The following is a 25,179-nucleotide window of genomic DNA, read 5'->3' on the forward strand; positions in this document are numbered from 1 at the left end:
ACCTGTTTCAGCAGTCAAAGTAAAATATTTCACTAAGCATGGACTTCAGGAAGTTGGGAGGGAGGTTAAACTATATATTTATTTTTCGGAGACTTATTTGATTAATCTGTAAAATTACACGTAACTATTGCTAAATGCTGGACAACCAATTTGGAACTTTTGATCACATCACTTATCAACCAACCTCTACAGAGACTCCAGCCATCAACTGTAAATGCTTGCTGATGAACATCATGTAACTTGAGCAAAAGCTCCACAGCAACATGGCAGTATACAGAGACGCCTCACCTGTGGTTATGTTTAGTAGCCCAAATTTAGTGGCTATTCAGCAGAAGCACTAATAACACTGGCTTCAAAGGTTTAACACTAAGTGACAATGAGAAATAAAGGGAATACCCTTGAAATTTTATAATAATAAAATGGCCATTGGTTGGTCTGTCACTACATTAGTGCTTTTAAGATTTACAATAAGCAGTGATTGTAAAATGTGTCAAACATTTCCTGGATAAAAATGGTTAAAACAGGGTTGAAAATGGGACAAAAATTGACCAGTTGTTATTTGTAAATATGAAACACAGTGAGGGTCACAGATTATCCAAATATTAGACATACATCACCGAATGGCAACAATACGTGAAGGCTGAACACTGAGCATCATTATTGACTCACCACTTCCCTCCCCCATTCTCCCACATCCCCGCCCCTCCTTTCCAGAAGCTATCACCGTCGTCGTCGTCGTAGCTCCTTGCTTCCTCCTCTTCCCGTTTGAACACACTGCTGAAGTACACGCGTTTCTTCCAGCGGCCTGCTCCTACACCGACAGGACAGAAAAATACAATAGTAAGTTACGTTGGTGCTGACTGACAGGCCGGTTTCAGTCCGGGGATTTCTTCACAGATTCACTTTAAACTGTATTTTGAGAAACGAATCATTTACAGATCGCTGGGACTTTTTTTAGCCCACGTTAGCATGCAGCTAGCTGAATGGGCAGCTAACTGCATGCTAACGCTACCGTACGGACACCGGCTTCACTCACAGCCTGTGACATTGAATAGAGATGTCACAAGGAAAAGCGAATGATTTTGCGTTATATTTTTAATGAAACTGCGTTGTTTGGTATCCCCTTGAATGTTGGCAGACTACCAACAACACTCGTCCTTTCTAGTACTTGAACAGAAGGAAGACAGGGAGCTAACGTCGAAGTGATGTCAGCTCAGCAGCTTGAATCATTCCTGACCTTTAGTGACAGTGTTTATTTTTTACTCCTCCACAGTTATTAATTTGTAATGTTACTTACACAATGTTGTATGTGATTCAGCCTGGATAAATATTCAGTCTTTGATGTACCTGTCAAAACACCTTCGCATTCAGGGATTTCTCTTTGCTCGCTTTGATTTTCTCTATTGACACAACTGTAATTCTGTATGGCCCATCCAGCCATTTCTCTTTAACCCCTTATCCTGTTAAGGGTCATGGGGGGCTGGAGCCTATTCCAGCTGTCATTAGAAAAGAGGTGGTGTCCACCCTGGGCATGTCCCCAGTATGTCTCAAAAACTGGATTCAGACATGAACTCTAGAGAATGTCAGGAGGATCAGGTCTTGACATTGTCTGGAGTTTCCCTTTTAGACAAGTAACCAACATCGGGAGATAGTCTGTGTGAGGTGTGTTCTCAAATGTGAAGAAATACTCTGTGTAATTGGGCAAGTGGTGGTGTTTGGACACTTCGAGCAGGGGGCAGAACATGACACCAAAACAAAGCTGCAGAAGTCACAGTGTTTTGCTTTGTAATCTGGTGGTATACCACAGAATCTTCTGCTGTTCCTTGTATTTGTTTGACGATTTCCAGGTCTGCCCTGACCGACAGAAGTTTGCGAATTTCATTGTCCTTCCACTTTGACATCGTCGTGTTAAATTAATGAGCTCTTCAGCTTCGAGTGTTTGTTTGTACCGTGTCAAAGGAAATGGATGTCATCGACATCAGCTCAGTTGGAGATAATCTAGAATGTGTACTAGGGAGCTGGCTGGATAAAATCCGAGTTGCATCAGGGCCAACAGACTTGGGAATTTGCGTAGACACACACAAACACCCCAGAGATGGTCTGGAAAATGTCTGAAAGGTGCTAAAGAGGCACACAGACAGACAAGCATTCGCATTCACACCTACAGTCAATTTAGAGTCGCCAATTAACCTGACATGCAGGTCTTTGGTCTGTGGGAGGTAACTGGAGAACCCAGGCGAAATCCACACAAACACGGGGAGAGCAAGTTGACCAACATTATGCAACAACAGAGCATCCCACCTCATTTCTGCTTTTCAAATCAGGAGGAAACAATCAGCCAAACTAAACTAAGTTGGGATGATGATTAAAGTAAAAGTAGCTGACAAGCTCTTTTCAACACTACAAAACAATCGATGTGGCCACTTTTTGATGCTGGTTCACATAATATCAACATGTTTCATTTAATATTTTTAATTGCTACAGTATGACTGTAGAAAATTATACAAAGACAAGATGCAACAAAAACAGGTGTTCCTAAACTTTGACTGGTACTGGGGTACCATTCAGGGGTTAAAGTAAGTTCAGTCCAGTAAACCATTAATATGACATTTTATTTGGCTCTTTAGGTTTATGTAAAGTGAATTTTCAGTAAATAAGAACAAAGATGGGCAAACAAAAACATCAGTGTTTTTTTTTTTTATTATAATTTGTATTTTTAATAATTTTTTTTTAAAAAGGAAGGTTGATAGCGATAAAGATTTCTTTAAAAGGTGTACATGATAGTCTTTAGAGATATGCTGCACCTGGATCCAATCAGGACAGAAGAAACAGTGGAAGGCCCAAGTGCACATCTGCTCAAGAATACCAGTGCTTACAAGTGTCCTTCTTGAGATATGGATGCCTCACTATTTCTGAATTGTCTGCATCTTTTATTAAAATAAAAGAAATCAGTGTGCATAGGCACTGTGTGTAGGAGACTCAGGTCTGCCATGGGCAGAGTTGCCCAAAAAAAAAAAAAAATCACAGCAAAAGGTTGCAGTAGGCCCAGATGCCCAAACAGTGTACTTAAGGATTTGATGACTGGAACAAATAAGATAAGTTCAAGTTTGAGGTGTTTGGCACCAAGCAAAAAACGTGTCAAATGCAGAGCTCATGCAAAGATGGAAGATGCCTGCCTAACATGATCTGGGTGTTTTGGCATTGTGTGCAAGGCATCCTCACACAGCATGGATACCACTTCATACTGAAGAGGCTAACAGTTCCTCTGGGAATAAATTTTTCAGCTAGGCAATGACTTCAAGCATTCTTCCTGGTTGTTTAAGAATTATCTTGAGGGGAAAGCTGCTTAAAAAAACAAAAAAAAGGTTGGGGGAAGCTGGACCGAAGAATTTGGGAACACTGCACAACCAGCAGATCATGCCCTTCGGGCATTCTGCAGAAGGCCTGGGAGGAAATCAAACCCCAAATATCTGCAACAGATTTGTATTTTCTGATGAAACCATTATTCTGTGCTCTAATGTGCTTAAAATTGTTCATTTTTAATGTGCTCAATTGTTTATTATTTTGTGTGCTTTGCTGTTCACTTACAACCATTTGATCATATAACGCCAACAAAAGTTATTAGAGATAGGAAAGTGTGTAGCTTGTCTGGGCAGCGTATGTACAACAGTAAGAAACATTAAGGTATTCTTAAGAAAAATCCTTTAATGCAGAGTTTCTTTCCTCTCATCTGGCATTCAGCCGGTGACAAGTGAGTATTCTTTATGATATTAACATGTACCGTGATTGAGAATTGCTGCTTTTTGTACATGCTGTAGTTGTGTTCCCTGTATCAGTTAAGTTTGTTTTGCAAGTTGTTGATTCTTACTTTTTTTTCCAATGGCTTGCAATGAACTGGATGAAAAGAACTATTGAGCTTTTGATTTGGAGACTAGTTAGAGATAAACATTTTTACGAAAGAAGGTAAGTTAAGAACCTGAATATGCGTTTGTAATTAAAAGGAGGAAATCACTTCCCAAAATAATGCCTAGAAATGCTTAAATCCGTTTTAATACATGCATCTCCTGTTTTACGGCAGAGTACTGCAGTTTCGTTACATACAGCATGACCTGCACTATTTTGTTTGTGTAGTGTGGAATATCTCAGTGCCTGTTGAGTTATTGAGTTTGCATGCATGAGCATATGCTGTTCCATCATCCATTGATATTAGGCTGTTTTTTGTCTTTTACAAAAATGTTTTTATTGCTTTCCATTTGTCACAGCCTGTACTTTCTTTGCATGCGCTCATGTCATTTTGTCAAGATTAAATTGAATAAATCATTACTTAGAAGTTTTCATAATCTGAAAACCTTTTTTACAGTCTTTGTTAGAGGACGTTTTGCAGTGAATCATAAATTTGTTGTAAAGCCAATATTACTACACTGACCATAGGAGTATATTTTGGATATTAAATGCAACAAAAGTTCTCTTATTTAAGAAAATTGTTTGATATTTGTTTTTGCAGCATGAACATAATTTCCTGCTGAAACTTTAAAAAAGGCCAGATTTTAGTTTTTGGTTGTTATGGGTTAGGGTGTCTCTGGGCAAGACACTGAACACCTAACGGTCCCTTGGACCAGCTATGCAGTGCCAGTCCAAGCCCGGTAGAAATTGGGAAGGGTTGCGTCAGGAAGGGCATCCGGCATAAAAACTGTGCCAAATCAACATGCGGACATTGATCCGCTGTGGTGACCCTGAACTCACGGGATGAGCCGAAAGGACAAAAAAAAATCCTGAACCTGTACCATGTTAGCTTTGCAAGACACACCTTTCGTAAGGTGAATTCAAAGTCAACTGTGTTTGACAATGATGCTGGCTCTTGACAAATAACGGATACATTTCATACATTCAACATGTGACATTTTCTACAGGAGTTTGTTTTTTGTTTTTTTTCCTGCATGCTTAGTGCTTTTCTCTGGGATAGACTTGTAGGCTCTGTTTGCCTGTACAATACAATATATAAATATACAAACACAGATTGGTTTGTGCTGAGTCTAATACCAAGGCTTCAGAAAGTAGTACTTGTCTTTTGGAAATGGACAATTATGCCATTTTTCTAAGCAGGTCTACACTTAATAATCCAATAGTGATTGATTAAAAAATCCAAAACTAAAATATGCTTTGTAGTAAATCACACTGGTAGAAATTCATGCTTGGAATCTTTTGGCCAGGTCTCAAAAAGCATTTCACATATGGAATTTAGACAGTTTTCAGTCAGTACATTCAAGTGGACTTAACCAGTAACCAAGTTACAGTCGGTTTTCTTGGGAAACGGTTTTATTTGTTATTTTTATTTATTTCTTTTTCACACATAAAAAAGCAGTTTTCTGTCGCTATAGTTAAAATCTTTGTGCTAGGCTTTAAAACAAGTCAGAGATGGAGTCAGATTACTCTGTTGCTGCATATATACATAGATTTGCAGGTAATCAATTTTCGTAAGTGCATGTGAACCCAATTACCAATGTCAGCTGATTTCGGATTAACCTGGTTACTCTTGTGTAGGTAAACATGACCAGTGTTAAGCTATTCACTTTGTCATAGATCAGGAAAAGTTTGTAAACTCAAAGCGAGTAATTTTAAAGTGTTCCTGGGACCACAGTGTCCTCAGTGATTGTAAAATACAAGGATTTTGACACCACCAGGATTCCCTCCAGTATTCTCCAACATTGTAAACTGCAAAAAACGAAAGAAGGACCTTGGTGAACTGAATGCAGTGAAGTTTATGATTGAGTGGGTAGATGAAATCAACTTTAAATAAAAGGCAAAGGGTCTGAATAAGGCTATTAATATTTTCACAAATTAAAGATTTCAGTTTTTGTTGTTTGTTTTTTACTTTGCTAAAATTTCTCAACATTTTTTCACTAAGTTGCTTTATTGGGTGTTGACAGATGGCACTTTTCTCCATTGAAAATGTTACCTACAATATGCAAAAAAGTGAAGGTGTTTGATACATTTCTGAATTAACTGGAGATTAGTCCCTTGTGCCTTTAATACTTCCTGTGTCTCTAACCCAAAAGCCTGTGCCTGTTCTCTTTTTTTTTATCCTGCAACGGATCAAAGATGATGTTGAAGATCATCCACTCCTCTGCAGCAGGTGACTTGGAGCATGATCAGCCTCCCAGTCACTGTCAAGTGGACCAGTTTGCCAACACCGCACTGGGCTGTAGAAACAAGACTGAGTCAGGTCAGAGAAATGGAGATGCTGCGTCATCATCCCCAGAGAGCGACAGCTTGAATGGAGACGTAAAGCGCAGCGGGAAAAGCCGCCGTCGCAAGAAGCGGTCCTCTAATGCTGAAAGTCGCTCTGAAGGAACGGTTGACGGTAAAACCAAGAATGAGGAGCACCCAAACAAAAAGACTAGTCAGCCATCCAACCCTCGTGCTGTTCTGACTGGCCTGCAAGCAGAGTGTGCTAATGTATGGTTTGAACACAGCATTTATGAACGAGCTGAGACCCTCTACCAATGCTGGTTGCTCAGTTCCTCTAATGGGGTCACAAACCCAAACCAGTCATCTCCAGCTCCTAGGAAACATTCAAAATCCCCCCCCTCTGTGGCTTCATCTTCCTCAGGACTGACCTGCCACCATGGTGACCAGGTGGCTTGTCACCATGTGGTACAGGCAGTGTGGGTAAACAAGTCGTCTTTTGACCAAGCAGAAAGCCGCTTTCTGGAAGTATCCACCCAGCCTTTTATTCCAAACTCTCTGGACCTCCAATCTCTGCCAAACCGCTCCATCACATCCAGAACACCTGATGAAGGATATCAGTCTTTAGTCCCGACTCCCGCAACACCGAACATCCAACAAGCAGCTGTTACATCAACTAATCGACAGTCGATTAACGGACTGCCTCATATCCCAGTGGAGTTGCTTAGAGATGTGTGGCTGGAGAAACCATTGTATGACCGTGCTGAAGCAGCCTTCTATCAGAATCTATACAGCAACTCCTTGAAGAGGTCTAGCTGTGCCTCCATCTCCAGAGCTAACAACCACCCTCAAAGCCTGGTGGAAGAGGAGGAGGAAGACCAAGGGGAGGAGGAGTTGATTTTAGAGGGAAAACGAGTGGTCCAGCAGGTTAAAGCAGAAATCTTTCATGCTTTGCACCCGATCCAAGAAGAGGAGGAACCAGCTGAGGTTCTGGAAAAAGAAAAAGTATCAGGGACAGGAGTCTGCTTCTTCCTTCACCCGGGCAGTGAGCGGGTGTGGTTGGACAAGTGGCGGTACGACGCTGCAGAGAGCCATTTCCATGACTGCAGTGGGCATAAAGCAGTCATGGCAAAGAAGGGTCAGAAGCTGGAAGCAGATGCCTCATCGGTTACCTCCAACACCCGTTTGAGGGACAAGTATGATCAAACTGTCCAAAGTGGGAGAAAGGAGCAGCTCTAGATGTTTTATTTCATCTTGTATAATTATTTATGCCATCACCTGATTTTTCTCATTTTTTTTCTTGTTTTTCTTTGTTCATCTTGTTTCTGTATTTGTTTTTATTCATTATTCCTTGTGGTCTTTAATTTTTCCACATATTTGTATCATCGTGTTTTTTCAGCGTTCTAATTTTTTTTATTTTTTTTTTTTTGGAAAGTTGTGTTGGGATCTGGGTCTATGTGGGGAGAGTAGATAACATGCACCGTAAGAATTTTAGAAATGTAAAATTTATAACTTAACAAATCTCACATTGTGAATGTAGATATATCTCGGGTATTTATGTATAATTTTAGTCAGTAGAATACGTATTTCTTAATCCTTAACCTGACTTCCTGTGTCCTCTTCTTACATCCCTCTCTTGTCCTTCCTCACTCCGTTCTCTGTAGCAACATGAGTGCAGTTGATTTTCTGGCCCAGGAAAAGATCTGGTTTGACAAACCTCGCTATGATGAAGCAGAAAGACGCTTTTATGAGCACATGAATTGCCACTTGCAACCAGCCTTGGCACCTAAGGTAACTTGGAGCCTAAGTTTGTCCTTTGTTTCAAATTGTCACCAAATAGAGCCGGACTATACTGTGTGCTTATATAAAGTAAAATGATTGCTCCACCATCTGACATAACAACAGCATTCACAAAGACTGTCAATATAAAATGTTTCGGGTCAGTGTTTAAATTGGTATTTTTCGATTGAGGTACTTGGTCAGAAAATACTGCAATATGGCTTCATGACTTTATGAAATTTTAGTTGAGCATCAGTTTTTAGTTGAGCAGCAAAAACTGTATATTTAACTTAGGAGTCTATTAGTCTCATTGAAACCGTCTTTACATCTGTTCACTTTCTTTTAGGATGTTGGTGCTAACAGCATACTGCAAGACATCGCTCGAGCCCGGGAGAACATCCAGAAATCTCTAGCAGGAGTAAGTATCACTGCGTCTTAACTATTTGTGATTTGGCGATTGGCGATTAAGATCCCAATTGACAAATGCAACATTGCTTAAAAATGTCCACAATAAGAGAGACAGTCATCTTTTTGTGTGTGTGTAAGGAACTGGATTGTTCATGACTGGGTATTGCAGGCGAGTAGCTATGTTTCCTGACACTTTGATATGGATAAAAACTTGAATGGGTAAAAAATTAAAATGTTTTTTTTTTTTTTTTTTTTTTTTAAAAAGCTTACTATGCTTTATTCATTCCATAGTCAGCTGTGATGTGTTTCGTTGTAACGCCAGGTTTCAGCTGATAGTTTGCAGTTGTGATGAAGACTGTTGGGGTAATCCTCCTTTATTATTTGACTCATATGGGGCAATGCAATGCCCACTAGCTGAAAAAAGTGCCTAAGCTGTTAAGCATGACAGTGGTAGCATCATGCTCTGGGCACTGTTTTCAGCTAGTGGTATAGTATAGTAGTATATATCCCTGCTCATTATGGCCAAAAAGCTTAATCTTTCCCACCTAACTTTTGCCCCATTTGTATGTGGTCCTAGATGTGACTGATACAGTCTCTGGTAAAAAAAACACTCACAGATGTAGAGGTGGACGTAAATAGCAGAAGGAAGACTCAGATTGGTTGATATTTATGGAGAAGCTACTGTTCAAGACAAAATTAGAGGGGACTAAGTATTGCATAACCAAGCAGTTTTTGAGAAAACTGTAGTACTAATAGTACAACCACGTCTGTCAGGTTAGCAACTGGATACATGTTACTTACAAACATAAATTTTATTCACCAGCAAAAGCCTTATGAGAAGGCCTATAATGTGAATGCAGCCTGTGGAAGCACCCACAATTCTCAAGGTCAACCTTGCTTAAGTCTCCTTAACTCAAGTGCTTCTCTGGTAAGACTTGTCTGGTTATGACTTTCATCCCTTTGTATGTCTTTTATTGGAGAACGTCTCTCTGTTATATATTAAGTGTGTAAACACTTTGTCTTTTAAACTCTTCAATTTCACCTCTGATTAATATCACTCAGGTAAGCGTGCATTTAAGCGCTATTCCATCTGGTGGTTTCCCTTCCTGACTTTTAAAATCACTTCTAAAATTCTGTTTTGTTGTCTACCAACCAGTGGATAGAAGGAGGAAACACTTATTCAGTCTTGGGTTCTCGGCATCCTTACCCTTTTTGCTCCCTCTTGGGGTATATAATCTTGACCTCTTCTTCTATCCGAGGTTATAAATTTTCAAAGGTTCTTCCCTGAGAAGAGATGAGCCCAAGGCAGTGGAGTCTTTCAAAAGTTTATTGAACTATATCAGCAATCAAGAAATTCTCAGCAGTTAGTGTCTTCAGAAGGGTTCTTTTCTAATTCTCAGTCCTGAACTAAAAAACTACTAAGAGAGCAAACTCTCAACTCTTTACTTCTCCAAACTCTACTCTCTTCTTCTGGCTTCTCCACACTCCCATTGCCACTCACTGGCAAATTCTCTTCACTTTTTATACAGTTTTTACCATACTGTCCGACCTGTTTTTTAATCTTTCACCCACTCATGTGGTTTTTGTACAGTTAATGTGTCATTGATATGCTTTTACATTTGTGCATCCAAGTTTCATCTCACGTGGTTTTCTGTCTCCCACCTTGCAGCTGTCCACTGTCTGTGGACAGCTGCAAGCTTTTCTGCCCCTTCTGCAGATACTTTGTTTACTAAAGCATATCTTCCGCTTTACATTGCGGTCTTCAATGTTTACTTGAGTGAGCTATCCACAAAAAGTGTGATTTTTAGCCAGTTTATTTCGCTTCACATTAGATCAGATCAACTTGAGTGCATGCAATGTTTCAATCCTTGTTCATACAACAAGAGCATAAACATTTTTCCATCCCTTCGGCAAGCCTAATGTGAGTGAGACAGTTTGTATCTTCTTCCACAACTCTATATTATTTCAGGTAGCTGTGTGACATATTCAAAACCAGAGCAACACCAACTGCTCATACGTTGGGGGTCAGAAGGTCTACTACCTTTTCACTGTGAAGATATGTCCACCATTTCATGGTCACTTTAAATGCTGCTTTAAAATTCATTGACAGTACCTGAGTGGGCTGTTTAGAATGATAAAACATACCTGTAACTGCTTAACTTTTTTTTTAATAACTATTGAATGGCTACAGAAATTAATGACACTTTTTCTGATTTGTTTTCATACTATGGTTTGCTGGTTGTTAAAAAAATTGTTGGGTTCCAACGTTTGCATCTTGTATCTTTGAAATGGCGCTAAATAAATAATATGTAATGTATGTTGCATGTTGAGCTAGTACACATTTCTTTCTTTCTTTCTCAGAAATTACTTACTTTTACTTTTTAATCAGTTTATGAAGGAGGTGAAAGCTTTTACTAAAACTTAATTTTTATACCCTTCTTGGCCATTATTGTTGCATTTGATGATGAAAGAACATTGCTGACTTGCAACCACTCGGGCCAAATTTAAAAAAAAAAAAACCTTCTAGTTTATTGTGGTGTGTGGGCTCGTGTTGGTACTCTGGGATTTAGCGAAATGTTTCATTAGTCTTGCAAAATACAGAAAAAAAACAACCCTAGAAACCAGTTGCTTTGACTTGATATGTGTTTGTTAATGGTTCTGTGTGGAGTACACATCTTACCCTACAAAAATATACTGTTTGTGTGAGTGGAGTATGTTGGTGGCCTTTTAATTTCATTACCTTACATAACCTCCCGGCTTTGTGTTATTCTTTAGTGCCTTTTAAAAAAAATTCTGTTCAGCCTTTCATAGTATCAACCTTTTCAGTGTGTACATCATTCAGTTTTGTTTTTCATTCCCTTCCTTTTCCACTACTACTTTCTCTGCCATACCCAAAATGTCATTGTGCACCCAGATGAAGACTACACTGTGTAACAGAGGGTCTGGTCAACCTTCCATGAGCCAACAGTCCCAGCTTGTAAGTGCCACCAAGGCTTGTGTGTCACCGGAACAATTCTGTTGCAATCACACTGTCCGTGAACCTCACTGACATCTTTGCTTGAGTTTGATTGAGCTAAACCTTTAGTAGGTTTCTAGATTACATTTTTGTTTGGCATGTTGCACATCCCATTCAATTAGCTGCTTATATTTTTGAGAATCCATAAACAGTTTGTGTACTTCTGCTTCCACTCTGGCTGAAGTGGCTGCTGAGATGGATGCTGCCTGTGTGGTGTGTTCACAAATAGTGGTCTGTTCGTGGTTTGATGGAGGTACCCACCATGTTTTGGTTTGTACGTTAGAAGTTCAAATTCTCTCTAAAATGATCTGTCACTATTTGATATTCTTGTGCAGAGCACCACCAACACCAGCAGCAGCAGCACTGCTGATCAAGGAGAACTAATTTCTCGGATCAAGAGCCTGGAGCAGGAGAACCAGAGCTTACATAAAGGTGGGTTTGTAGACCTTGAGAAAATATGAATGTTTGTTTTCTTTACCTGTGTGAATGCCGTTTTGGTGTCCTTAGGCACAGTGGAGAGGATTTGTGGAGAGGATTTGAACAATTGCTATTATCAAGTACAGTGCAGACCCACTTACTCAACAAAGTTTTACTTTAGTTATATTACAACATAAGTATCATTTGTGCATTCAGGTTTCTTCAATATGAGATTCTGCAGCTTTTAATTTTTAAACTTTGAACAGTTTTCAGAAATGTTCATACAAAATATGCAACTGCAAGATGGCCCCTGTGACATGTATTCAGAAAGAGACTGAAAAAGTAGATTATTGAAAAAAATTGTTAAAAATATTTAAAGCCCTCTGGAGTCAGGGACTTTGCAGTAATTTAAAATTGTATGAAATAACTTAATTTTTTAAGTTGTTTAACAACAAAATTTTTTCAGTGCTGTTTTTAATGTTATTTTTGCTTGAACTCTTCTTATTGAGCCAAAATAAAGGGGGCAGAGTGTAATAAATATTTATTAGACTAGTGAAACTAAAACTATAACCAAGTACATATCAATAAATCACATTTTTAGTCAAGCAGTTAAAATGAAGCGTGAAAGCAAAAAAGTTTAAAACGTATGAAGCTAACAAACTTTTACTCAGTCCATTTGTAAATTGTTTTAACGTCATATATGTTATTTATTCTATCTTGGTCACTTTGTCTTTGGTAAGTAAGACTCACTGGCTCTGGTCTGTTTTGTTTATTTTTTTCAGTGGTGGACAACTTAAGAGCAGAACTTTCCAAACTGGAATGTCGAGTAGCAGTTTTGGAGAAATCTCCTGCAGCTGTGACCTCAGCTCCCACTCCTGCAGTCCCCTACACAAATGTAAATTCCTATTTAAGTTTGAATAAGATCAGTAATGCTTTGGATAATTTATTTTATTATTTTAACAGCAGCAGGTCACTATTATTAGTACTTATATTAGCACTATATTAGTACCTGTTTGAGTGATCAGTAGTCTCTGTTCAGGGCACTACCGTCCAGCAGACATCCAGTGCCCTAGTCAAAGAAGAAGAGGAGGAGGAGGATATTGACCTGTTTGGCAGTGATGAAGACGAAGAGGCAGAGAAACTCAAAGAGCAGAGGTTGAAAGAGTATGCAGAAAGAAAGGCGAAAAAGCCTGCCGTCATTGCCAAGTCTTCAATCTTATTGGATGTCAAGCCTGTAAGTCTGTCCTGATTTACTCAAAGTTCAGTGTCTCTCTCAGAGCTAAAACCAGGCTTTTATTTTGACTGCAGTAAGTTCACCTTTCATCTTGTTTTTCATAATCTGTCCTCTGTTCTTTAAGTGGGATGATGAAACTGACATGGCTAAGCTAGAGGAGTGTGTGCGCTCGGTTCAGGCTGAAGGTCTCTTATGGGGCACGTCCAAACTGGTTCCTGTGGGTTATGGCATCAAGAAGCTCCAGATCGCGTGTGTGGTTGAGGATGACAAGGTGGGAACAGATATGCTGGAAGAGGAGATCACCAAGTTTGAAGATTATGTAAGTGCCACACAGTGAACCAAAATAAATAACCAGTACCTAATAAACTGTTAACATTCATGTTTACAAATGGGGAGCATCACATACTAGTCTCTGAAACAGCCATAAAATTGAATTCAACAACTCTATTTTTAAACATTTTCAAAACTGATCTTTAGAGCTTTTCTTAACTAAAGGATTTCATTCAAGGCTACAGATTTTTAACAAACATCAGGCCTCTAGTGACATATAGTGCCTGTCACTTTGTGACTTAGATTAGCTGTTTCTTCTGCACTGTAGACCTCTTGTCCAAAAACAAGAACAAATCACCCAGATGCTTTTTTGGAGTCGTGGAGAAACTGAAGCTCTCTGAAGCAGCAAATCAATATGTAGCACATGTGTTAAAATGGTGACATCTCATGGCAAATCTTTGGTGCTACATGTGAATGGGCGAATTAAATGATAAAACAGTTGGTCAGAATGCACAATGTTCAGTACTTTAGACCTTAAAATAGACTCTGCAGCTCTGAATGAGCAGAATGAGAAGTAGATTTGATGTTCAGAATGAGCACGAAACCTTTCTGATACGAGTGTACGAAATTTGAAATTTGTGTTTATTGCTAATATCGGATGTAAATAATAATATGTTGAACCAATATGACAATGCTCAAAACTAATAGTGCAATTGTCACTATTTCATAACAAAAAATGGTTCCCATATTGTGTGATCATATGTGGAATAGATATTTATCATAAATGATTTTGTTTTATAAAGCCCTACCACGTGTTATACCATCTCATTCCTAAACCTTAATAAGTCATGAACATAAATAATTTTTTCCCTTTCCCTTTGTTTTTACTATATACAACAATTTGCATACAGAGACTTAAACCATCAATGAGCTGTCCACTCACCATAGTGAGCAGCAGTTAGTTGTTTTCAGTCTCCTCATGGGGTTTGGTAATTAATATAATACACAGAGAATCACTGGTTTTAGCAGCACTTCCTGGTTACAGTATTTTACAAAAAATTGTGATTCCACACGCAGACAGACCAAATAAATTACATCTTTTTGCTCTCTTTCAGGTCCAGAGTGTTGATGTAGCCGCTTTCAACAAAATCTGATTCAGTATGACATTGTCTGTTTTTGGTCATGCTTTGTTTTTCTGCTGATTGTCTCAACAGTTAATATTGATATTAAAAATCAACTCTTGCACTGAAACATCTGTCACTCCAGTGTTTTTACCCCAAGTTTCATGATGTTACTTCATGCAGAATGAGAAAGCTTTCTCAGTTAGCTACTTTGGCATTTGACCATGCATTGATTTTTGGTTTCAGCTATAGGAAAATTTGTGGTGCAAAAAAATATCAGTAAATTAACATTTCTTTCTAAAAAGGACACGACTATGGAAAATAATTCAGTTTTCTCAATTTTTTTCCAAATAGTAGTGTGGTGTTAACATACTCACTTTGTTGTAATAAGGGATGGAAATAGGAATCTTATGTTAATTAACAATATGTGATGTCTTAGACAGAAATGTTAAATAATTGTTATATATATTGGGTACAGGACTGACATCATGTAGTACATTGGTTCGGAATCCTGTTACTGTTTTCCTTCCATCAGAAGCTGAAAGATACCAGATTAGATTAGAGTGAAGTGGGGGAAGACAGTGAATTGGTATCTTCCAGCTTCTGAATGACTAAACACACCTGAAAAAAGGAAAACAGCAGTGTGTAGTGCAGGGCTATTTGGAAGACAAGCAGAGCAGTTTCCCTAAGAACCACTGATGTGGTATGAGCCAGTGACACAAGAATAAAAAATTAAAAACTGAATGGATATATGGATCAAAACAAAACAATAGAAAGTTCAGATTTATTAACTTAAAAATGTATACATTTTTTAAAATACATTTAGTTCTCGCAGTGTACTCTAAAGCTGCTTTGCAAATGTAATTTTATCTCTTTAATCTTTTTAAGTGGGGGAGTAAAGCATCAGGTTGGCATGCAAAAGGCTGTGGGATCAAAAACTGCCCTGCCCCGCCCAGCCATTAAGGGCCACCATGGTACTGGTCCCAAGCCCGGATAAAAATGGGGGGGTTGCGGCAGGAAAGGCCTCCAGGTTAAAACTCATGCCTAATCAACATGCCGATAGCTGTTGATCTTTCGTGTGATTTTATATTTTTGGTTCAGTTTTCTGAAACAAATCAACTTATTTGGCCATACATTTAATTTACCACAAACGTATTGTGACCAGAAGTTTAACTAACGTAAATCTCAGATTTCTATATAAATAGTGTGTAGAATATTGTTCGATTCCAAAAACACCCTGTCACAGGCCTCAAGGTCCAAAGAATTATGCAAATAAACAGAGGGAACAGGTAAGTATGTATGTGTGTCTATATTCTTTTGTCTCTATCATACTGTATTTATTTATGTAGAAAGATGCACAGCTTTTTTCCGAGATTATGATAACTTAAACAGATCCTCTGCAGAATAAGGGGGTTGTCGTCTGTTTGCACTTGTCTTACTTTTCATGCCTGTCAACTATTGCACATTTACTAACTTGCTTTGCATGTTAAAAGAAGATAAAAAATAACTGAGTAGGTGCAAGAAAGACTTTGCTAGGTGTTTTAAAAGTGACAATGACAGCGATGACAACTAGTGGATCAGAGTTCTACAGAACTTCAGTGCTGCTTTAGTTAACTAAACACACTTTTGGTTTAAAATGCAACTGCATACATAACATTTTGTATCAACAATCATATAGTTCTCCCTGTCCAGAATCACTCAGATTATTTGAAGATTATAGAGATGAGAGAACTCTGTTATCAGCTCTGTTAACTGTAAATTCTAAATTTTATTATGAATATTTTCTCACTATGCTATGATGGCCTGTTGCCACGTGTTCTTCCCTGTGAGACTGCCCCCCCACCCTGGTTGACTTTTTCCATTTTGCAGCTGATTAATAGTTTTCAGTGGGAAAGCAGGTGAGTTTAACAACATGAAACCAAAACAAATTTATATTTAAATATAACAGACTTCCCGAGATTCTTACTGCATAGACAAACTACAGACACTCACAGTAATGAATAATAAATGATGATCAGTCTGCATTTAAAGAGTAGCTGGCATGTATCATGTTATATGCAGACTAGTAAACAATATTTACACTAGCAGTGCTCCTCTTTATTTCAGCTGCAATGACTGATTTTTATCAAGAGGTGCCACTAGTGTCACATGAGGCTTAGGGTATAGGTATTTGGCTCTCAGAGCTTCAAGAAGCTTCGACTAAACTAAACTGTGTTTTACTAAACTGAACTCTCTCAAAATAGACAGATGTCATTTCCCAATACTGATGTTTTCTACACATCCAGTTTGTGTGTTGGGAATAAGCCTGTCTGTGTGTGTGGAAATGCAGGAATGTGGTAAATGAGTATCTTTTCTACTCACAATGAAAGAACAAGCTTTGTTTCAGCTATTGAATCTAAAAACTAAATTAAACTAAAGATAATGCTTTTAAATTAAATACAAGTCATTGTGTGTGTCCTCACCTGTCCATAGGTCCCATCAGGATGAGCTGTGGACAAATCAAACAAAGCTGTGACCTGGACATAAGTGTCTGCAGCATCTCCAGCAGCCATGTGTCACCATTAGTCCCCATCAGGAAGCTTCAGGTGATAGTGACTGGATTTGTGAGGAGTTCCTGACAGAACTTGGTCTGATAATGAATCAGTGTCTGCTATAAAATAACTATAACTATAGTATAAAAGTATATCTGCCCAGTGTAGAACTGCAGTAATACATGTGATAGTCCTGCATTGGAAAGATTCCAAAAATCAGTGAAGGTACAAAAATCCTCATTTGTTAGTTGATTATATTTTGTATTTGGAATCTTTAATACTTTAAAACTACTTACAGTACATGTATAAATTTACTTAGTCACTTTCCAATGCTGCTGACATGTTAAATCACTATTCAAAATGACATCTGTTTTTTGTGCAGTTTTTGGTTTTTCACATTATTGAATTGGTATTATTGAATTGGTACTTACTCTATGTCTATATCTGATCGTACACACGGTGACAACGAAAACATATGGGACTATGCACACTGCATAGCAAAGAACGAGTCCCACATGACACTGGGCTTTCTGTTCACAAATAGACGACTGGAGCAGCAGATAGTTTGATAAGTGCTCGATCAAATACTTATTCATATTCAGTGAGACTTTATGTTCTTGGATGGAAATTTTTGCCCTGGTGGGATTTAATAGGCTGGGTTACACAGAGTTTCATGTGTTTATAGCAAAGAAATAAACACAATGTGTGTAGGGGAGACTGACAGTGAAGGTCAAAGGTCAGGAAGAAACAACAGTCTTTAAGGTAAAAGGCCAAGCTTCTTTTTAGGACAAAAATGGACATGTCAATATTTGAGTCCTCAGATTGTGGTACATGCCTCCAGCATTTCCCTGTTACATCAGATGTTCGATTTACCACATTTATTCTGAGATTTACGTCCTTCAGTGAGAAAATTATTTTATAGAAAACTTGAAAACCAAGCCTATGGAAAGTTTCAGGAGCGCATCAGGGAGCAAAGGCTAGACAGGTAGCTGAACGACCACCCCTGAGTGTGTTCTGGCATGCTGGCCCAGTGCTGGTTTCTGGATCACCCTGTAGGAAGCTGTTGACCTGGCTGCTTGTAACAAAGGTTTAGATGAGATGATGTGAACCCACCATAAGCTATAGGAGTCATGTTCAGCATGTTTAGCATATTAGCTTAGCCTATTAGCATCCTAACACCAGTACCAGTACAAGTGAATGTTTCTTGGTTCTCTAACAAGCACTACTGGGGGCCCTCTGAAGGATCTTGGTATTGTTATTCAGGACATGGGGAGTGAGGGGCGGGGACACACCAAACTGACGTCAGAGAATTACTTTCAGCAGGTTCTACTACTACTACCAACAGATAAAACCAGTCTCTGTGATCTGATTTCATTTCTTTCCTCCAGTCTGTTCCCTGATTCTGCTTGATTATTTTTACCCCATTAAATGGAAAGGAAATGACAAAGTATTTAATTTATTTTTTTTAAATTCTGCCTCTTTTCAAAACTGAGTTTTTGAGGAAAAACTCCCATTAACGGGAGAAACCTATAGCAGAATCAGGCTCAGTGTGGGCGGCCATCTGCCTTGACCGGTTGGGGTGAGTGGAAAGTGGAGACAGAAAAGAAAAGAGCAACAAAAGCAACAACAAAACATTGGGCAGGTTGGTAGGACCAGTAGCTGCACACTGAAAAACACAGCTCCAAAGCCGGGGACACCTGCAGAGAGGGACAAACACAACTCCGGGAGAAAACATTGTTTGAAGTTTCCTTTTTTGACTAAAGTCATTAACTGCTTAGTTTTCCACTAGTTTAAACACAAAGGGCAAGAACAGAAAAATGTTTCAGTGTTTGATCCAACAGCAGATATTGTGACTATATCTTAATCTGAATTTAGGTGTGTGTATAGACATAAACATCTGTTGCTACCTGTAAAGACTAATCTTCTTTGACATTATGAGACTGAAAATTGCACTTCTTGCCTTTTGATAGCTTTATTGCAGTGTGTTAGGCATTGGCCAGCAACAAGAGGCCCACAACAGGAGAGCATTTCTGTGATTTGTGGGCGACAGTTTCATAGGCCTGTTCAGGCCTCTGCACACAATGTCTCCTAGTAGATTCCTACTACGGGAGAATGTGAAACAGTTCAGGAGGGAATAATAAACCTACTGGACCATAGTTTAGAAGAGAAACTAGCTGAATACAAATTTACAATTACAAATTTATAAACTTCTCTGGCTGCTAAGCAACAAAGTGAGTCATTTTTATGGGTACACTGCACAGTGATCCAAGGAAACCTATCTGTCATACAGTAGTAGCAGCACACATTAAAGGTCAAATAAAAAGCTGACATTCACCATCATTTTCTTTACTGAACACAATAACACACATTGATAAATGGTAAATAGTCACTTATGTAGCGCTTTTATCCAAAGCACTTTACAATGTTGATTCCCATTCACACACACACACACACACACACACACACACCAATGGTGGTGGCTGCCATGCAAGGTGCTCACCTGACCCAGTGTCTTGCCCAAGGACACTTCAACATGTAGCTGGGAGCAGGGATTAAACCACTGACACTGTGGTCAACTGCCTTAACAACTGAGCTATAGCCACCCTTTGATTATTGGGTGGCTGTACATTGATTATGGAAATGTAATCAACACGGCGCACTTTTAGAAATTATTACACTCCTCTTTACTCACTTCAGTCAGACCATTCCATGTATTTCTAGAAACCAAGCACACCACAAATACAAAGCATCTGATTGTGTAAATGCGTGTTTATCTATATGCACTTTCTTTAACCCATTGGCATTTTCATCAGTAGATTCTTTTGATCAGAAGTTGTCAGTGTTCTGTAGTTCATAATGTATCCCCACAGTTTCACCCTTATTTTTTTCACTTTACTGAATACACAACTGCAGTGTGAAGACATACATATTTTTTTTGCTCTTATTTTTTATTTTATTTGTATTTTATTTTATTTCTCTTTTTCTTCCTATTTTTATTTTACTTACTGTATGACATTTAGTGTGGATGGCAAAGTAAGAATTTCATTGTGCAGGGAAACATGCTTTTATCTGTGCATATGACAATAAACACTTTGAATCTTGAATCTTGAATCTACAGTACTGTACAGTATGTTCTATATCTTCAATGGAAAATATACACTTGTTGCTGTCAGAAATACAAACCAGAAGATTAAGTTTACTTTCATTTACTTACTACTGTCATGATCTGGCCCATTCCTCTAGCTTTACCTTTCATTGTCACTATTGTTTGCACCTGTTCCCCTCACTATTTAGGTCCAGCTTTCCCCCCAGTTCCCTGCCAGATCCTCATTTCACTCCCTTACTGCACACCTGATTATGATTAACCTGACACGTGTCATTATCTGTATTATCCTGTTTCCTGCAATTTGGACTCTGTTTCTCTGCAACTTTGGTCTGAGGTTTGTTATCATTTGTTTTCCCAAGGGTTCATTTAAGACATGTGGTGTCTTTGTTTGTAAGTTTAAGTTTAGTGGGTTTGCATTTTGGTTTCCTTATCATTTTTCTAGTATTCATTTTGCTTAGTGTTCTAAGTTATTTCCCTTGATTTTGAATAGCTCAGTGTATTCTGTTACCTGTCGTGTTTTTCTTTGTACCCTCCTGTAAGGAGCGATTTCTGTTATTTATTGAATTTTTTTAATAGTAAACATGTTTATTAGTTCAATCCCTCTCACAGTCTCTTCACTTGGGTCTGCCTTAGTAATAAACCATGATACCACTAATAACTGGATAAAGTCAGACCCACATTGTGATGCATAGTGTCCAACAGATGACATACTCACATAAGAAAAGTTAAATGTTTGCATTTTACTTGCATCCGCAGCATATAATAACAAACAGTAGTAGTTTTACACATGTATTTGTTCTTTGTAGTGCTTTTTAGTGGTGTTCTGAGTGAACAGACACAAAACAAGCTGGAAAAATACTGCAAATGTGTAAAAAAAGAAGACATGCAGGACTTTTTGATGTGCTCCCACCACCATCTTGATCTCTAGAGATATTTAAATAACTTAAAATATATCTACACATACCAACAATATACAGTTCCACAGACTCACATCTGGCCAGTCCACTAGTTTGGTTAGACTAAAATTAAAAAGACATTTGATGGATTATCATAAATGTTTGACCAGATTTTTGTGGTTTGCAGAAGTTAAACCATACTTCTTACCTTTCCCATTGGAGGTCCCATATTATTTAGCCAATAAAATTCAATTCTGTTTAACTTTATTTACCTTATAGCACCCATTCACAACAAACTAATCTCAAGGGACTTTACATAATAAAGTCAAGATTATAAAGATATATACAAAAAACCCGACAAATCTCATAAAGTGGTGACAAATAAATGTGGGTTGAGTGTAGAGAAGAGAAGGAATAGAGAGGAAAAGAGCTCAGTCCATCAGGGGTCCCCCAGCAGTCTAACAATATAACAGCATAACTATAACTATTTATAAGCTTTATCAAAGAAGAAGGTTTTAAGTCTAGACTCAAAAGTTGAGATAAACTAGTGAAGGAGAAATGTGATCCCTCATGTCAATTCCAGTCAGCACTCTTGCTGCAGCATTTTGGATTAATTGCAGACACTTTAGGGAGTTACTGGGGCATCCTGAAAATGGGGAATTACAGTAATCCAACCTAGAAGTAACAAATGCATGGTCTAGTTTTTTAGCCTCACTTTGGGACAGGATGCTCCAAATTTTGGCAATATTCTGTAGGTGGATGAAGGCTGTTCTAGAGATTTGTTTTATTTGTGAGGTAAAGGACAAATCCTGGTCAAAAATAACTCCAAGGTTCCTTGAAGTAGTACTGGAGGCTAGACTTATGCCATCTTATGCGAGTGGATGATTCATCATTAACATGAACAAAATGGAATCTATTTGATAAGATTTAAAACAACCTAGTTCAGTTCTTTCAATCCCATGTTCCAGTCTCTGTAATAAAATCAAAATGTGTCGAATGTAGCACTAAGATCTAACAGAACAATTATAGAGACAAACTTATTATCTCAAGACCAACAAGAGAAGATTGTTGGTGACTTTTACCTGTGCTGTTAATGTACTATGATGAACTCTAAATTCTGACTGAAAGTCTTCTTACAAATTATTCCTGTACAGATGGTTTCATAATTGCTTTCCACCTTCCTTCTCTGCATCATGTCAACCAAATCTCTAGCCTTTACAGTCATAGTCCCAACATTCAAAGTCCCTACACTCTTGGCTTTCCTCTTCTCTCTCTGCCTACAAACACACCTTCCTCCTCCTTCAACTAACAGTAGCCCAATTTCAGCTTTCATCCTGTAGGTCAACAGCACCGGTGGCAGTTGTTAACCCGGGCCGCAACCGAGCTAGTATCGAAGTCACATTAGGTTTGCAAGTCATGATTTCCATGTTTAATTTTGCATGTGTTTTACTTTGGATGTCCTTCCTGACACAACCTTCTGCTTTTATCCAGACTTGCACAATAAGACACTGTGTGTGCCCCCTTGTGGTTGCATCATTAACTTTACATTGATATCTCCCCCAATGATGTTACCTGATAAAAATCATAATAATTAGCACTGTTGCTGTGTGTAAAATCAAGAAATATGATGTTAGGATTTACCTCATAGCATCATTTTGCCTACGCAACCTCACTAAGCCTCCACCATGACTGAAGGGACTTTCTCTATCTTGGCTAATTTAAAAGTCAATGATCCATTTACATTTAATCATTTAGCAGACGCTTTTATTAAAAGTGACTTACAACTGAGGTACAAAATGTACATGATGGAGCATTAGTAGACATTAGTAAGCAATTAATAAGCATTACAGCAAAAGTCAACACTCTAATAGAATGAGCAAAGAGGGCACTGGTTACTTTTAGCACATTGGACTCTTACCTAGAGCCAACATGCTATGTAGACATGATGGTAGGCCTAGCCCCGACAGGGACCTCCTTTGATGACAACAGGCTGAAGAGGAGACGCGGCAGACGGGAAGGAGTTGAATGGAAGCCCCGGTGCTTGGTTAGCAGCGGAAGGCTAACCCTCCCGGTTATACAGTTTGCAAACATCAAGTCTCTGGTTAATAAATGGGACGAACTCCACACAGGACTGCTCCTTGCTGTGTTTTTATCAAACATGGCTGGGGGAAGGAACACCCGACGAGGGAATAACTTTAGATGGTTACGCCATTTTCAGATAGGCCTGAGGTGCCGCAGAAAGCGGCAAGTCCCGTGACGGAGGAACAATTGTCTAGGTCAAACAGTTCTGGTGCACCGTCTGTAATTTCTAAATCCTGCTCGGAAGATGTGGAATACCTAAAGCTGAAGCTAAGGCCATTTTATTTTTATCATTGTGATTGTGGTGTATGTTTACCGATCTTCCAAAGAGGAGACTCCACTTAAGGAACTGCATGTTTGTCAGTTGGTAAAGGCAGTTGTCCACGGACCACAGGGTCAGTGGTTCGATCCCCGGCCCTGGCTATATGTTGAAGTGTCTCTGGGCAAGACACTAAACCCCATTCCCCTCCCCAGCTGTGCAGTTCTGGTCCAAGCCCGTTGAGGGTTGAGTCAGGTAGGGCATCCGGCGTAAAAACTGTGCCAAATCAACATGTGGACAATGATCCGCTGTGGCGACCCTGAACTCACGGGATAAGCCGAAAGGACAAAAAAACAAAAACAAAATGAGACCAGATGTCACCCTACCTGACAGCCTTAATACCTTCTATGACAAGGAGAATATTGATTTCCCTTTAAAAATTTCCCCCGCAAGCCGGAGGACACTGCCTTTCAGGTGACCCACTGACAGGTCCTGAAGGCCCTGAAAGGCTGTTGAACCAGATGGTGTTTCCCCTAGAGTTCTGAAAGCCTGTGGGGATCAACTAGCTATTGTGTATGGAGACATCTTCAACCTTTCTTTAACCTAGGCAGTAGTCCCCTGTGTTTTAAAAAAATTCACCTTTATACCGGCCCCTAAGACATCAGACACATCCACCCAGAATGACTTTAGGCCAGTGTCGCTCACATCGGTCACTATGAAGTGCTTGGAGAAACTGGTTCTCACGCACATTAACTACATGGTCCAGAACACTGTAGACCCCTCCAGTTTTCCCCAACCAATATGTGGATGATGCGGTGGCTCTGGCTTTATTCCACACCCTGAAACACCTGGACAGCAGCAGAACGTATATTAGGATGCTTTTCCTGGACTGCAGTTGTGCATTTATAACCATCCACCCAGACCTTGGTGTCTCAATTCCCACCTATTACTGGATTTTGGACTTCTTGACTGAAAGACCACAGGTGGTAAGAATGGGAGGGGGGAGGTCTACTGAGTTCACAATCAGCACAGGTTCACCGCAGGGATGCTGTCTCAGCGTCAAACTTTTCACCATGTATATTCATGACTATGTCTCCGCCTAGGACAACACCATCATCATTAAATGTGCTGATAACACCACCATCCAGGAGAGGGATGAGTCATGTTACAGAAGCCTGGTAAAGGCCATTATCATAGCCGTTACTCTGATCTGGTGACCACCTCTGTCTCTCCACTCTGTTTTCGTGCATTCTCCCTTCCTGCTGCTCTACCTAATAAGTCACAACTCACCTCACCTGCTGCCTCCTTTGTATATGCTCCGCTCACCTACTCTTCTCTGCCAGAATGTCTTTCTGTCTTCTGAGAGTTTTACCTCTTGTTTGTTCCTTCTGGGTCTCCCCTGTTTTTTCCCCTGAGGTATTGTTACTCTGAGCCTGGATTTGGAGTCCCAACTTCCCGTGAGTTCCACTGCTTTTTTCTCTGGAGATCTCCAGCAGTTAAGTACTGACTTTGTTCCCTGCCGCATAGTGCATTATTGCCTTGTACTCCGTTGGATTTTTTTCCCTAAGAGCGAAGACTGTTGTTTTCCTGTTAAATTTTCTTTGGACACTTTCAGTTGCTACTTTGTATTGTTTTGAGTTGTTACTTTGCGCCTATAACTAGTGTTTTCAGTTCTCCGGTTCTCCTGCCTGGACAGGGCTGACAGCCACAAGTTCCTCGGTTTTCAGGTGATATCTGACCTGAGTTAGCTTAGGAACAAAACGGCCAAAGTAAAGAAAGCCCAGCAGCAACTATACTTCATCAGGCAATTTAGGAAAGCTAAGCTGAATTGTTGCCCTCTCACCCAGGCATACAGAGGCCTGATAGAGAGCACCCTC

At 39.2% G+C, this 25,179-nt stretch overlaps 1 protein-coding gene across 4 annotated transcripts; it reads left to right on the forward strand.

The window, feature by feature from the left end:
- Positions 1-684: 684 nt before the first annotated feature.
- Positions 685-14,561, forward strand: eef1db (eukaryotic translation elongation factor 1 delta b (guanine nucleotide exchange protein)). 4 transcript variants are annotated; one of them, XM_067514643.1, is made up of 10 exons: positions 2,794-3,963; positions 6,100-7,382; positions 7,851-7,977; positions 8,312-8,383; positions 11,288-11,350; positions 11,725-11,821; positions 12,589-12,701; positions 12,846-13,040; positions 13,165-13,359; positions 14,426-14,561. In XM_067514643.1, the coding sequence occupies exons 2-10, from the start codon at positions 6,100-6,102 to the stop codon at positions 14,462-14,464; spliced, it is 2,184 nt and encodes a 727-aa protein (XP_067370744.1). In that variant the 5' UTR covers positions 2,794-3,963; the 3' UTR covers positions 14,465-14,561. The 4 variants fall into 4 exon arrangements, with proteins under 4 accessions (XP_067370746.1, XP_067370744.1, XP_067370743.1 ...); XM_067514645.1 differs by lacking the exons at positions 2,794-3,963; positions 6,100-7,382 and adding an exon at positions 685-840; XM_067514642.1 differs by lacking the exon at positions 2,794-3,963 and having other exon boundaries at positions 5,091-7,382.
- Positions 14,562-25,179: the final 10,618 nt, after the last annotated feature.

The sequence above is a fragment of the Channa argus genome, chromosome 8 (genome assembly GCF_033026475.1).
Source record: "Channa argus isolate prfri chromosome 8, Channa argus male v1.0, whole genome shotgun sequence".
Lineage (NCBI taxonomy): Eukaryota > Metazoa > Chordata > Actinopteri > Anabantiformes > Channidae > Channa > Channa argus.

Excerpts from the sequence above, each read along its gene's own strand:
- eef1db (XM_067514643.1), top strand. The coding sequence starts at position 6,100 with ATGATGTTGAAGATCATCCACTCCTCTGCAGCAGGTGACTTGGAGCAT. Across the intron at positions 7,383-7,850 it reads AACACCCGTTTGAGGGACAA|CAACATGAGTGCAGTTGATT; the intron begins GTATGATCAAAC and ends CGTTCTCTGTAG. Across the intron at positions 7,978-8,311 it reads AACCAGCCTTGGCACCTAAG|GATGTTGGTGCTAACAGCAT; the intron begins GTAACTTGGAGC and ends ACTTTCTTTTAG.